The sequence below is a fragment of the Culex quinquefasciatus genome, chromosome 3, assembly GCF_015732765.1.
Source record: "Culex quinquefasciatus strain JHB chromosome 3, VPISU_Cqui_1.0_pri_paternal, whole genome shotgun sequence".
NCBI lineage: Eukaryota > Metazoa > Arthropoda > Insecta > Diptera > Culicidae > Culex > Culex quinquefasciatus.
This window is the reverse complement of record NC_051863.1, coordinates 83,292,241-83,308,225: the sequence shown is the minus strand read 5'-3', so window position 1 is coordinate 83,308,225 and position 15,985 is coordinate 83,292,241. Positions and strand designations below refer to the sequence as shown.

Here is a 15,985-nt window from a genome sequence, read left to right as displayed (position 1 = left end):
GCTTTCATAAAGTGTTTTTGACTGTTCCAAAGTAATGAATAGGTCAAATAAAAGTGAGCAAGCAACTCTCCATTGTTGAAACATCTGAAAATATTGATTTAATAGCGGAAAACGGAAAAGTGATAAGAATTGGTCGAACGGCTTAGAGTGATTAGAATGGGCATATTTCCCCTAATTTGTTAAGATTTTTAGTTTTCCCTTAAAAATCTAACTTTTCGTGTTTATTTTACTTGAAACAACTCAATGTTTTCAACTATTTGGAGCAAGTTTTTAAAATATGTTTGCACTTTTTGAGCACCCGTAGAACAATGGGTAATTCTCCGCCAACTCACAAAGCAGTTGCCCCGACCCCTCTTCGATTTGCGTGAAACTTTGTCCTAAGGGGTAACTTTTGTCCCTGATCACGAATCCGAGGTTCGTTTTTTGATATCTCGTGACGGAGGGCGGTACCCCTCCGATTTTTGAACATGCGAAAAAAGAGGTGTTTTCAATAATTTGCAGCCGGAAACGATAATGAGATAGAAATTTGGTGTCTAAGGGACTTTTATGTAAAATTAGACGCCCGATTTGATGGCGTACTCAGAATTCCGAAAAAAACGTATTTCTCATCGAAAAAAACACTTAAAAGTTTTAAAAAATCTGCCATTTTCCGTTACTTGACTGTAAAAATTTTTCAAACATGTTATTTTATGGGAAATTTAATGTACTTTTTGAATCTACATTGACCCAGAAGGGTCATTTTTTCATTTAGAACAAAAATTTTCATTTTAAAATTTCGTGTTTTTTTCTAACTTTGCAGGGTTATTTTTTAGAGTGTAACAATGTTCTACAAAGTTTTAGAACAGACAATTACAAAAAAAATGATGTATAGACATAAGGGGTTTGCTTATAAACATCACGAGTTATCGCGATTTTACGAAAAAAAGTTTTGAAAAAGTTGGTCGTCATCGGTCATGGCCGTTCATGGTCACCCGCGACAGACACGGACGACGAAACAAAGAGAAACGCAAAAAGTAACTTTTTTAAAACTTTTTTTTCGTAAAATCGCGATAACTCGTGATGTTTATAAGCAAACCCCTTATGTCTATACATCAAATTTTTTGTAATTGTCTGTTCTAAAACTTTGTAGAACATTGTTACACTCTAAAAAATAACCCTGCAAAGTTAGAAAAAACACGAAATTTTAAAATGAAAATTTTTGTTCTAAATGAAAAAATTACTCCTCTGGGTCAATGTAGATTCAAAAAATACATTAAATTTCCCATAAAATGACATGTTCCAAAAATTTTTACAGTCGAGTAACGGAAAATGGCAGATTTTAAAACTTTTTAGTGTTTTTCGATGAAAAATACGTTTTTTTATTCTGGTACGCCATCAAATTTATCATAAAAGTTACCGGTTGCAAATTATTGAAAAACACCTCTTTTTCGCATGTTCAAAAATGGAAGGGGTTGTACCGCCCCTCCGTCACGAGATATCAAAAAACGGACCTCGGATTCGTGATCAGGGACAAAAGTTACCCCTTAGGACAAAGTTTCACGCAAATCGAAGAGGGGTCGGGGCAACTTTTCCCGATTTCGTGTGAGTTGGTAGAGAATTACCCCAATACAAAGTAGTTTTTAAATGATTTTTTAAATGTTTTTGACACATGGTTTTCAGGTTTATAATTGACTTCGGTTGAACGTTTTTTCTGATAAATTTACATCATTCCACAATCGCTCTTCCATTTTTGCATATTTTACCTTGCCCCCATTGTTGCACCAGTGCTTTTCTTCCAATTATTCTGTAAAAAGATTACCTGAATTGTAATAGTTTATTTTCATTAAGCAAGGTCTATTTCCAGTTGCTTCAGATCTAAATCTTGGGATTAACTTGAGTTTCTTCTTTTATAATTTTTTCCAGAGTATTTAAAAAAATGGTTCCAAAATATTAAGAAATGTTATACATCCACTTGAATTTCGGGGAACGGGAAATTGGACGCTCAAAGTTCAATCCATAGTTTACATGTGATTCATCATTTCCTTGTAGAGTGAATTCACACTTTTTTCTGTCTATGCACAATCTGTGAATCCGGAAACATTTTATTTATAGTTTTATATCGTTATGACGTAATTCAAAACAAAGGACACGCGTTCACGTGAACCCCACATTTTTTAAGCTAGATCAATATCCGGATATTCATTGATCCATGATACCCGGATTGAACCTCTGAACAGTAAATCGAAATGTTTTACTCGGATTTTTTTACTCGACATACCCAAAAGAGTTCTTGAACCTGAATTCAACACGATTTTTAACATAATATTTGTTTTTTTTTGGGCCACGGTTTTAAACGGTGTATGCGGTGAAGCACACAGTATCAATACATAAAATTTTAAAAGAAGCCTCGATTTCATCGAAAATTGTCAAAATATCGCTGAACCAAACATTTTAAATACCTTATAATTTGTAAAGTTGAAATTACAGCATTACAGCATTTTTAATTTGAGCAATTCTGCCAAATCAACTCTGCATTATGTTTTTTTTTACTTGTATGAAAATTTGTCCAAAGGAATCGTCCTTTTGTCCAAATAAACCTTTTACAGCATTACATCAAACAAGCCTTCATACATTAGGGTGCCAGAATAAGGGACTTTTTCAAAACCTCGCTCCACAAACTGATTATTGTTCCTTGAGCTATTTTAGGACTCTTGACCAAATATTAGCAAAACTGGGTAACATTTACCCATTGATACTCGAAGGTGAAGTTTGTATGGGAAAATTCAAAAAAATGTGTGGAAAACTCAACTTTCTTACGGTTTGATCTGCACGGTGCACTACTTCCATCCATGAAAAACTTTTTTTTCATCAGCTTTAGTCGGATTAGTCTTAACCAATTTCGCTTAAAATTTGCACAGATACTTAAAATAAGCCAGAAAACCGATTTGACAAAAACAAAAATTTCAGCGAAAAAAATTTTTTTTGCGGTTTTGGAAATTTAAAAAAAAAAAACAGAAATTTTGAATAAGCCCAAACATGCTGAAATGATTGAAAATAATGGGAATGCGTTTTAAATTGACTCAACTGATTGCACTTGATATTTCATTGAAAAAAACTTCTATGAATATTTGTACCAGCCTTAGTAGACAAAAGGTGACAACTGAATTTAAAATCGAAAAGTTATGTTTTCAAAATTTAGATAAAGGGCAGTTTTTAAGTTGTAGCAATTTTGAGGTTAAATTTTTCAAGTTATAGGCAATTTTATTGTTTCCACCCTTGTCCAACTTGAAAAAATATTTCAAAATCTGAGCAAATTCTCTACAATTTGCTTTCTTGGACGTTGTAATCAATGGACAACGTTTCATACAAATGAAAAAAAACAATTGTATTTTTTTTTTGTTCAATGAAATTCTAAGCATTGTGAATCATCGTGTTCGTTCCGATTTACGTAATCAAATGGCGAGTTGATGATAAATGATATTTAAAACAGATGTTGATCAGAACAAAAATCCTAAATCAAACTTCACTTTGACCACCCCTGTTCCACCTCAACACGCGACTCACAACGCACCCATACGACAACTCCGCCGCCACCGTCGACGACGACCCCCGCTCATACGAGTGAGTGTGTTCTCGCGCGTAGTATTTACATTTTTATTTCACCCCGTTTCCCCCTTTTGTATACCTGTTCCAAAACATCCCAACTAAGCTAGTATTATTGTTGTTGTTGTACCTACATACCTTCCACTCTCGCTGGCTCTGAGCTGCGTGTCCACGGCAGCAGTCAGTCGTCGCGGCACGGCGATTGTCGTCTGGTCACTTTTCTTCCGTCCGTTCGCTGGTCCACAGCCCAACACTCGATATAACTGATGTGACCCGCTGAGCCCGTTGCTCTACGTGTGTGTGTGTTTGTCGGTGTGCGTTTGTGTTTTCGTGAGTTTTGTGGACATTCCTCGAAGAAAGTGTTCGAAATGATTTCGATTCAGGTTTTTTTCCCCCTCGAAAGCTGCGTGTGACCCCGTGGGTGGTTGGCCAAATCCAGCACCCTTCCAAGACCTCGACTTGTCATCAAACGTCCAAGAAGCTCTCTTCCAGAACCTCGCAATGACACTCTAATCAAGGAGGTGTTAATTGAATTAGGAATTACACACTCTTCAAAGCAAGAAAAAAAATCAATCGGCAAGTCAATGACTAGCTGTGCCGACCGTCGAGCAGTGTAATTAAATTATTGATGCGAGAATGAAATCACTTCAAACTTGGAATTCGGCTAATCCAGCCGACTTGTGTGGTTCCTTAGGGTGATTAGCCGAACAAAAAAAAACACCCCCTCAACCCCAATTGGGGCGCCAGCAGCCAACAGTGTTCATCCCCCGCGCCAGTAATCAAATTACGTGCAATACTTGACCAACGCAAAAAAAAAACAACCATGCACTTTACAGTGTGTGGCTTAAATGTAATTTTATGATGCTTCTCGAATGCGTTTAGAACTGACGTCATCGCGGATCGACATTTAGTCGTCGCGGAGCACAATTCTGACCAACACCTCGCTCAACGCACAAACACATGAGGAAACGGGGAATTTTTCAAAGTAGAAGCGGCAGGTTTTAATCGTATTCATCAATGACACCAAAGAGCAGCCCGCGTGAGGCATTGATTTGCGACAAGGTTAAGTCCTGAGTGCGCGAGTGTGTGCTAAGTCACTGCCAAATTTAAGATCCGGAGAGCGCCCGAGCGCACGAGAAGGAGTGATATCGAACTGGAGTTTGTTTTTGTGTGTCAATTTATTTTATAGCTGCAATTAGTGGGATTTATGAACCGTACAGTTGAGGTTTGGTTCAATCAGGGTTTGAGTTGTTTCAATTCCTCAACACTAATTTATGTTTGGATTTGAAAGACTTCTTGCAGGTCATCAAGAATCTGTGGAGATCTCGAAAACTTTTTAATGTTCAACCAGTTTTACAACTGAAATTTAATACATTAAGCATCCTTCGATAAAATTGTTGGATATTTAATTGAATTGTAATTGTAAAACACAAAAAGTTATTCTTTAAGAAAAACGTTACTTAATCCACCCTAAGGTGGTTGGTGCCTTCCTCACAAAAGGGTGCTATCCAAAATAGACACCAAAGGGCGGTGTTTTTCAATGTTTTATCAATTTGACTCATTATTCATACCACAATCTAGTGGTAGTCAGATCTTCATATTGCAGGGCACTCATGTGCTTACAACTTATGATAAGGTAGTCAGATCTCCTATCCAACGTCAAAATATTTGAGATTCGGCCTCCAAAAAGTGCATAAATAACACTTAAGTGTTTATAACTTTTGATAGGGTTGTCAGATATTCAATGTCTTGGATGCGTTGGAAAGCTCTTTCAAATACCTTTCTGAAAATGTATAACATGACGGGTTTTCTTACAAAAACCACCCTTTTTACAATCTTCCGAACTTTAGTCAAAATCGATTTTTAGCATAACTTTTGAAGTACCTAACTAAATTGCATAATTTTGTATAGCGACTTATGGGACCCCAAGACGGATCAAATGAGGCCAAAACGGACAAAATCGGTTCAGCCAGTCTCGAGATAATCGAGTGACAATTTTTTGATCAACATCCCACCACACACACAGATATTTACTCAGAATTTGATTCTGAGTCGATAGGTATACGTGAAGGTGGGTCTAGGAGGTCTAATTGAGAAGTTCAATTTTCGAGTGATTTTATAGCCTTTCCTCAGTAAGGTGAGAAAGGTAAAAAACGAAAAACGAGAGTGCCTTTAATAACAGCGCTGTGAGAAAAACTTTTAATAATATTTCTTATACATATAATATAAAAACAATTATCTTCAAGTTTTTTTTTTTAAATTTTATAAATATAAATATAAATTCTGTGCCCCCAAAAACGCTGCTAGAAATGGTTCTATCTTATTTTCTCCAGAAAAGTTTTTTTTTATGTTAAGTAATGTACTATTTATTTAAAAAAACGTTACTTAATCCACCCTTAGGTGGTTGGCGCCTTCCTCACATTTAAAGGGTGCCATCCAAAATGCAAAAATTGCGTAAATAACACTTAAGTGCTTATAACTTTTGATAGGGTTGTCAGATCTTCAATGTTTTGGACGTGTTAGAAAGTTCTTTTGAATACCCATCCTACGATAGATCGCATGATAGGTCCGGACAACGTTTTCATCAAAATATCTGAGATCCGGCCTCAAAAAAGTGCGTAAATAACACTTAAGTGCTTATAACTTTTGATAGGGTTGTCAGATCTTCAATGTTTTGGACGCGTTGGAAAGCTCTTTTGAATACCTATCCAACGATAGGTCGCATGAGAGATCCGGACAACGTTTTCATCAACTTATCTGAGATCCGGCCTCCAAAAAGCGTATAAATAACACTTAAGTGCTTATAACTTTTGATAGATTTATCAGATCTTCAATGTCTTCGACGCGTTGGAAAGGTCTTTTAAATTCCTTTCTGAAAATGTATAGCATGACGGGTTTTCTTACAAAAACCACCCTTTTTACAATCTTCCGGACTTTTGTTAAAATCGTTTTTTTAGCATAACTTTTGAAGTACTTAACTAAACTACATAATTTTTAATAGCGACTTATGGGACCCCAAGACGGATCGAATGACGCCAAAACGGACAAAATCGGTTCAGCAAATGTCGAGATAATCGAGTGACAATTTTTTGATCAACATCCCACCACACACACAGACATTTGCTCAGAATTTGATTCTGAGTCGATAGGTATACATGAAGGTGGGTCTAGGAGGTCTAATGAAGAAGTTCATTTTTCGAGTGATTTTATAGCCTTTCCTCAGTAACGTGAGGAAGGCAAAAACGATTTTAATATTGAATTAACGTTGAATTAATGTATTATGTCAAATAGCCATTATGCCAAACGGCGTTATGCTAAATGGCATTATGCCTAATGGTCAAATCTACTTTTCTTTGTTTACGGAACTGAAGTTTCCCTTATTCCTTTTTTGCCTTCCTCACTGAGGTAAGGCTATAATCCTGCTCTAAAATTGAACTTTTTTTTATTTGGATGAAACTTGTGTTCCCTATATCAAAAGAAGTAATTTTGTATCATCATTTTGTGAAATTTTCCGATCTCTTCAGTAAATATAATTTCAAATTTTGAGACCAACTCTTTTGAAAAGGTAATATTCCTCATTTGTATGGAAAAAAATGATGCAAACTGACTTCTTTTGACATAGCAAATACAAGAACGAAGTTTCATCCAAATAAAAAAAAAATTAAGGCGGGCGAAATAATTGCGAAACTCAACTTTTTTGTTAAATCTCATTGCTGTCCATGAGTTTTGGGCTGTAAGTTTTGATAAGCGAAACAACAATCTGTATTTGTTTTTTTTTTACAATTTGACATTGGTAAATTCTACTCAAAATATGGTAGACAATTCTAAAAAATGGTAGGAATTTTAGCAATTTTGAGCCAACAAATTCGGATTGTTTATTATCAGATCAAACTTCACACTTAACAAATTTAAACATAAAATAACCAACCATTTTTGGAGGATAGTGTAATTTTTATGTCTAAACATAGATTATTTCGTCGCCGTCGTGCTAACTTGTCGTACGTGCATTTTGGGCCAAATTGAGTTAAACCTCTCCCGCTCATGGTTACTCCAGACACAAATTTTCATGGTGCTTTAAGTTGCAGGTGTTCATGTAGAATGTATACTAACATCTCCCCAAAATTCATCAAAATTGGTTAAGCACAAGCAAAGTTACAGTGTGAAATGTATACAAAAATGGGCCAATTTTAGGAAAATAAATAAGACCTTTTTTCGAAAGCCCGTAAAAATTACCAAACACAAAATTTTATGAAACAAAAAATGTTTTGCTATCATTTGAATCTTGGACAAGAACCCCTGTGAATAACATTGTAAGTTTGGACCGGTTTTAAGTGTTTTTCTACCTTTTTCATTTGGAGCACCAGAGCACCACCTAGGCATATGAGCAACTAAATATTCAGGAGCACTTTTTTCTAAATTATAGAAAAAGCTTATTTTTATCAAAACAAAAGTTTATAAACGTTTTGACTATTCATAAACAAGACAAAACATTGTTATTAGACCGATAGTTTTATCATTTTCCTCATTTTTCATGAAAATGGTTGTTTGTGGGTTTTGAATGAGCCAATCAAAGAAACCTGGAAAAGCAGAGATTTTAGAATTTGTAGTTAATGCTTCAGAAATATGGTCTTAAAGGAAAGCATAAGTAGTTTTTAACACATTTCGAAGCATTTTCAAACAAATGAACCAATAGATTTGAAGAAAACGAGATTATGCGATTTAAAAAAAAGTTGCTTACCTTCCTGATGGTGCTCTGGTGCACCACTTCAAATTCAACTTTTTTGCACCAATTCGATGTTTGTGGGTCAAAGTAAAGTATTTCCTGCATCATTTTACCAAAATTTAGCCATTTACTATTTTTACGATAAGCAAACAGCTCTGGGCGTTAGAGGGTTAAGAACGCCATTTTGTGCCGCACCTTTTGACCTTCACAGATTCCCAAAATTTGATTTCAATCCTGAGATATTCCATAAAAACCGAAAAAAACTCCTTGCATTTTTGTCACGTTTCTTATGAAAGAAGTTTCAATTTTATCGTGCTATCTTGACACAGCCTGAAAATTGATGTAAGTGTGACAACTGGCCAAAGGGATTTCAGGTCAGAACGCGTTTGACACAGATACCAGCTCGACTACCAAATTCAACCAAGCTTCAGGACGATGCACAGAATGGTCAACCAAACAAAACGTGTTTGTTATTGTTTACATTGTGTGCTCTCGTTTGTGTTTATTCAAGGTCAAATATTAAAACCATTTTTTCTCGGAACGTCAAAAAGCGACAAACGACATGATAGCACAGGGGTGACCAAAGTATGGCCCGCGGGCCAAACGTGGCCCGCGAGGTGATATTTTATGGCCCGCGGTCTCATTTTGAATGATCAAGTAAAATGGACCGTTGACCATTTGTAAAATGATTTTATTTTTTTTTTCAAAATGAAACTTTATTTTGAAATTTTAATGCCAATCTTTTTTTTTCTTTGTTAATATAAAACAAAAAATTTATTCTTTTTTTGTTCTTATTTTACGATACAAATATGTTGTTCAAAAATCTTTCTAATTGAAACATTTTCACACGTTTCAATGTGTGTGAAACTAGTAAATATTGTCAAAATGCTCAAACATTTTGGAAATGTTTATGAAACTTTCAAATTTGACTAAGGTATAAAACTGTAATAAAAGAAAAATTATAAGCGTTCCATATTAATTTAAAAGTTATTATGACCAATGAACTGGGCCTCAAATTCACTTTGCACTTAGAAACATTCCACCTTGGGATTCGAACTCATGACAGTTGGATAACGAATCTGATTGACTACCATCTCATTCAGACAGACTAAATTTTGAAATCGGAGGAATAAAGAGGTAGCAAATATAGTTCAAAGCTTTTGTTATTTAAGTGCAATCAGCTGAAATCCATTTTAAATACATTTCTCTGCGTTTTTTAATAATTTTGGGCATGCTTAGGGTTTATTGAAAAAAGCTGTGAATTTTAGTGATCTCTGAATGAACAACAAAAATTTTTTTTGCTGAAATGTTTTTTTTTTCGTCGAATCTTACATATTTTAAAAATCATGGTTGCAAATCAAAATGTGTTTTTATCATTTTTCAACATTTTTTTTTCATTGGAATACTGAATATCCTGGCATCAATAAATTTTATGTATTTCTTTTATTTTTTTGCCTCTCCTCGACCATGGCTAGAGTTGAGGAACAAAATCTTTTTTTAAATGTTTGCATCGGCCTAATTGTTAAATAAAAATCCAACAAATTTCATTTGTTACAGTCAATTTAAAGATAAAATTATGCCTTAACATAAATTGTTCCAATTTGATGTTCCCATTTTCAAAATATAGAGAAAAAAACTTTAAATTTCAATGAAAACACAAGTACATACAACTAAATACATTTTTTCAAATACCGAAAACAATAATAATATCATCAAAACTGAAGAAAAACTGTCATTTTCCGTTTTCTATTATTTTTCAATTACGAATATGTTAACGAAAATGATAAATTTTAAGAATAAATGTAAAATTAGTCTTTTACATTTATAAATCGTGTTTTTTTCATTATATAAAAAAACAAATTTTGTACATATGGCCCGCAAGCTCATTTGAGCTTCAAATTTGGCCCGGCATCCAAAAACTTTGAGCACCCCTGTGATAGCACGACGGCGTCAATTTGGAATATAACGATGCCATTTGATTTTGCTGGGACATTCAAAGCCAAACTTTGTGTTCCTGAGAGCTCTTGAATGCTCAAAACATCAATGGTAAAAATGAGTAATTCCATCTCAACCGTACAGAAACAAGTGCAACATATAAATCTACCTTATTTGTTCAAGCTTGGTTGTGCTTTTCGAAATAAATTTCCAAATTATTCCTATTTCTTTTTTCTTGTTTGGTTCAGAACATCTGAGATAAACGTAGAGAATAATGCATGATTCAGAATAAACCATATCGTTTCAAAAACTGCTAAACAATTGTTGATTCCTATTTCTGGATGTTTTAACAAAATATGTTGCTGCGTATTTAGACAAAGGGATTTAGAACGATATTTGAAACTTCTTGAACACCTCAAGAGACTGCAATGACCAACAGTGTCCAAGTGCCACGAAGACTTTGTAGTAGATAGGGCTGTCCAAGCTATTCGGAAAAAGTGAACAAATCGACTTTAAACCCCTACGATGGTTACCGACTACGGTGGCAACGGAAAAGTTGCCAACGGTAGCAGCGGCAACAACCTGATACACTCCAACTCGTTCTACATGCAGAAACAGGCGAGTTTTACAGAAACTCTGTGAAGCTTTAAAGAGTTTAAAAACCTTTGGAGGGTTGAACACTAATTCAGATATTTTTGTTCTATTTAAACAGGAACAACTCCGCCGTCGACGAGAGGAGGAGGAGCGAATAGCCGCCCAGAATGACTTTCTGCGGAACAGCCTGCGTGGCTCCCAGCGGCTGCGAGCACTGCAAGATAATCCGGTCGCGGCGGACAAGCCCGCCATCGGCGTGGACAACGGGCGTACGCTGATGACGAGGAGCCGGAAAAGATCATCGGTAGGATTGGGACTTGGACAAGTAGATTTTTTTTAGGTATTTAATGAATTGATATTGCAGGATACGCTGAGCTGGTGTCGGCACTGCAGCGATTGCAGGGTCACCTCAACAAGCACGGATTGGCCGCCCTCGCTGGCAGAGTTACGGCCGCCCAGAGTCTGCTGCTTGGGCCGGGTATAGCGCGTGCCCTCGCCGCACGTACGGCCGTCCTCGAAAGGCGGCGACCCAAAGTACAGAACCCCATTTGCTCAAATGCTCAGGCACTGGTCAAGGACGTAAGTTGTTTGGATTTCCACGTGGTCAGCCCTTGAAACTAACCCTATCCTTACTTCCAGTGTGTCGAATCCCTGGCGCAATCCAGTTCGCCGGCCGCAATTGAATTGTGTGATCTACTGTCGACGTACGAGATGGAGGGGTTGCTGCTGGCGCATGATCGTATCGCGTCCACCACCGACCGGACACCGGCGTTCGGCGTTAGTGCGGCCAGCGGTGCAAGTCCCGTGGTGCCATTGCCATTGAACAATAACAATACAATGGCCGGGGTGGTGGCCACTCCGGTCAAACCGACGTCAGTTATGCCATCAATTCCAAATAACACTAGCTTAGTGAACAACAATAACAATAATATAGCCAAGGTACGGTATCCCGGTCGTTGATCCGATCCTAGGTCGGTTAATCAAATGCATCTTCTCTTTGCAGCGCGAACCTATGAGCGTTCCACTGGGTGTGTTACGGGACGGCAGTCAGGACCACATTAGGATAATACAGATCGAGAAATCTTCGGAACCACTGGGAGCGACCGTTCGCAACGAGGGTGAGGCCGTGGTCGTTGGCCGGGTGGTGCGTGGTGGAGCAGCTGAAAAGTCCGGATTGCTGCACGAGGGTGATGAGCTGCTCGAGGTCAACGGGATCGAAATGCGTGGTAAATCCGTTAACGACGTTTGTGCCCTGCTTGGAGCCATGAGTGGAACGTTGACGTTCCTCGTGGTGACCGCCGGGATTCCACCGATGGTTCCGGGAATGCGCGATCCTCCGGTGCTGCATGTGCGAGCCCATTTCGACTACGATCCTGAGGACGATCTGTATATTCCGTGTCGTGAGCTGGGCATCAGCTTTCAAAAGGAGACGTTCTGCATGTGATATCTCGCGATGATCCAAACTGGTGGCAAGCATACCGCGAGGGCGAACAGGACCAAACTCTCGCCGGTCTTATACCGAGTCAGTCGTTCCAACACCAACGAGAGTCGATGAAGCTTGCGATTGCCGGTGAGGTTGGACTCCGAACGAGGAAAGACGCCAACGGAAAAGCGGGCGGTTCGACGCTTCTGTGTGCTCGCAAGGGCCGGAAAAGAAGAAGAAGCCTAGCAGCGAACACGGTTACCCGTTGTACGCAACGGCAACCGCCGAAGATCCGGATCCGGAGGAGATTCTCACCTACGAGGAAGTCGCCCTGTACTATCCACGTGCATCCCACAAACGACCAATTGTGCTGATTGGTCCACCCAACATAGGGCGGCACGAGCTGCGGCAACGACTGATGGCCGACTCCGAACGATTTGCAGCTGCCATACCTCGTAAGTTATTCAAACCTTATCGCTTTGAACATTTTCTCGAATCCAAAACTTTTCCTATTTCAGATACTTCAAGGCCCCAGCGCGAAGGTGAAATACCCGGACAAGACTATCACTTTATCTCAAGGCAACAGTTTGAATCAGATATACTCGCGAGAAAGTTTGTCGAGCACGGCGAATACGAAAAGGCGTATTACGGTTAGCAATGGCACATAAATTCCCCGCAAGCTCAGTTGAATACATAGTTCCTCTCTATTCAGGTACTTCTCTGGAAGCCATCCGTGCCGTTGTGGCCAGTGGAAAGATTTGCGTACTGAACCTGCACCCGCAGAGCCTAAAGCTGCTGCGATCATCCGATCTGAAGCCCTACACCGTGCTGGTTGCGCCACCCAGTTTGGAGAAGCTTCGCCAGAAGCGAATACGAACGGGTGAACCGTACAAGGTAAGTTCTGAGAAACGAAGTTCCGGACGCCGCATAATAGAGCTATCTAAGCCCGATCTCACACACACTAGCACACCATTTGTTTTGCTGGCTGGTACAAAATTTAACTTCACTTTTTTTCGTGTACGTACACGCAATACATGCGCACGTAGATAACTCTATTGCTGCCGATCATTAACCACTCAACTACCCACTGACCTCATGTCCGTTTCCGTGATGTCGTGTACTGGACACCGATAGCCGGTCCAAATGCAACTCATACACTTCAACACCAATCTTGCCTTATCAACTGTTATAAGGCTTTCTAGTCAGAAATTTACCAACACATTCAAAGCATGTTTACATGACAGCTGGACGTTTGTTTGCATCAGGTTTCCTATCTCTTTCTAGCAAATTTTTTTTGTCAAGCGACTTCTAGCTGGTTTATTTGAATGACTGCCCGATATGTCAGCCAACATACTTCGCAGGGCTGTGACAGCTACAGCTCGATCATTGTTTGCATCAGGACACTGTGACGAGGAGTTCGTCATTTTTGAGTAAAATTATATTTTTTTCACTGGGCTTAGAAAGCCTTATCGAGAAATTAAAAGTGAGAGTGTGTGCAACATGGAGTTAAACTTTCTGTGAAGTTGCTGTGAAGATTACCATAGCACTTTGAAAAGTTTAACTCCATGTTGCACGCACACACTCTCACTTTTAATTTCTCGATACATGATACCTGTTACACGTTTATAGAGAAGTATTCTGTTGAGTTATTTTCCACGTTGACATAATTTACATAAGTTTTGGGTGACAAAGACAGTACAGAAACTACGCGTTGTCTAAATTGAAATAACCGACCACCGACCGAAATGAAACTGCGCAGAGTTAAGGGCACGTGATCAACTGTTTCAATTTGCTACTTTTTTTCACTAATTTACAGGAGGAGGAACTGAAGGAAATCATCGCCACGGCACGTGACATGGAGGCGCGGTGGGGCCACTTGTTCGACATGATCATCATCAACAATGATACCGAGCGGGCCTACCATCAACTGCTGGCCGAAATCAACTCCCTCGAGCGGGAACCACAATGGGTGCCAAGTAGCTGGCTACACAACTAACAACTTTACTCAAGTCAGCGATACGTTTTCTACACATAATTCTTTTTCGTTGTTTGTAAAGAAAGAAAAAACCTTTTATCCTTTAAGTCTGATATACTGATTAGTGAGCATGGAAGGTAAATTAACGTAATTTATGTAAGTAGACATCCCCAACATATTCCCCATACAATTGAGAAGGAAACTGCTTCCTTGCATTGCTTGGTTCAGTTGGGGTGATTAAAATGCTGCAAATCAAAACATGTTAAGGAAGACGCAAATAAAGAAACCCCAATTAATAGATATGATAAGAAACGTTGTTATTTTCGTTTTTGAAACAGAGTATAGAAAGTTTATTTTATATTTAGAATTATTGTCTGTATAAAGTACGTAGAACCATTGTTTTATATGTAAATTTTATTTATCTGTCCATATATTTGTACAATTATTGAGAGAAAAACTGAACACAATAAAAGCAATTTCTAAATGTCAAATAAATTTAGCAAAACAAAATAGTCAAACACAGAAAAACCCCTTACATGAAATTCAATAATCTAAAACAAAAATCATTACACAATATTCACTCTTAACAAAAGTCGAAAAAAAAGCGCGAAGTATTCTATAATCAAGTTCGCAAAAATATATGAGAGCATACAAAAATATTCGTGTTCACAACTTACTCTAGAAGAACAAAAGAACAACATAATAGCCGTAACTAGCAGTAACAAATTGAGAAAACAACAGAAGGAACATAGTGAAACTAAAAAAAAACACACACAAAATCCAGCTTAATTCATCCACAAAAAGGGTTTAAATCGATATTTTTGATACGTATTCAAGTAACGTCGAAGATCGTTTGCAGTTAGCTGCCGATTAGTTTGCGACATTAAAGAAAAACATTCTCTCCGGTCCGATAAAACCGCCTTCGAACGTGAAAAAAAAAACAACATAAAAAACAAAAACATATTATTACGCTCAATATTATGCATGTATAGTCGTAATAACGAATAATAAACCACCAGAAAGTCAGAAAAATGATGATAACCTGAAAAATGTGAGTGTTAAATATGTGTTTTATTTATCCGAAAACTGCATTCAGATACCAATGCATTGCCCGATACTTTGGAGTTTCCAAATTTTTTATTGATCTTTTATTGACAAATTTGTTTTTTGATAGCGCTTGTTAATTAATTACAATGTTTCGAAACTACTTTTCAAGTGAGTGGCTAAACAAGTTCAAAAAAAACATGTTGCCGAAAGTTGGAAGCAGTTTTATTTCAAAAGCGCCATGAAAACGTGAGCGAAAGTAAAAAGTTGATTTTGGAGTCTTTCGTGGCGTGGAGTTTTCGGTGGCGTGCCTCCCAATCAACGATGATATAGGAAGGACTGATGGGCAGTACATAAAAACGCTTTTCATTCCGAATAATTATTGTTTTACGACCGCCCGCTCCCGTTGCCAATCATGCACTGACGACGCTGCATTTTCAGAGGTCAATCTCCTCCTCGCAGCACACCAATCACGACAAAAATACGAAAAATGTACATGGACTAGAGGTCGTCCATTAAAAAAAGCGGCTCTTTTGAACGGCTTTTTCGCTCTTTTTCAAAATGTTGATGAACGAGAAGATGCACTTTTAAACCATATGTCTTGACGGTCTTTATGTCAAGATTTCGTTCGAATAATTGATCCAAACCAAACTTTTAAAAATAAATCTAGTATTTTGGAAACATTACCATTAATTTTCAAATTGCGTTT

At 37.8% G+C, this 15,985-nt stretch overlaps 1 protein-coding gene across 1 annotated transcript in view; it reads left to right on the top strand.

The window, feature by feature from the left end:
* LOC6034019 overlaps positions 1-15,295 on the top strand; it is an 82,273-nt gene extending 66,978 nt beyond the window's left edge. Inside the window, 10 exon segments of the mRNA XM_038266161.1 lie at positions 10,953-11,097; positions 11,100-11,138; positions 11,199-11,413; positions 11,474-11,773; positions 11,838-12,252; positions 12,255-12,482; positions 12,485-12,712; positions 12,776-12,907; positions 12,970-13,151; positions 14,074-15,295. Of these exon segments, the coding sequence (XP_038122089.1) occupies positions 10,953-11,097; positions 11,100-11,138; positions 11,199-11,413; positions 11,474-11,773; positions 11,838-12,252; positions 12,255-12,482; positions 12,485-12,712; positions 12,776-12,907; positions 12,970-13,151; positions 14,074-14,253 (2,064 nt within the window). The 3' untranslated portion in view covers positions 14,254-15,295.
* The last annotated feature ends 690 nt before the right edge of the window (positions 15,296-15,985 follow it).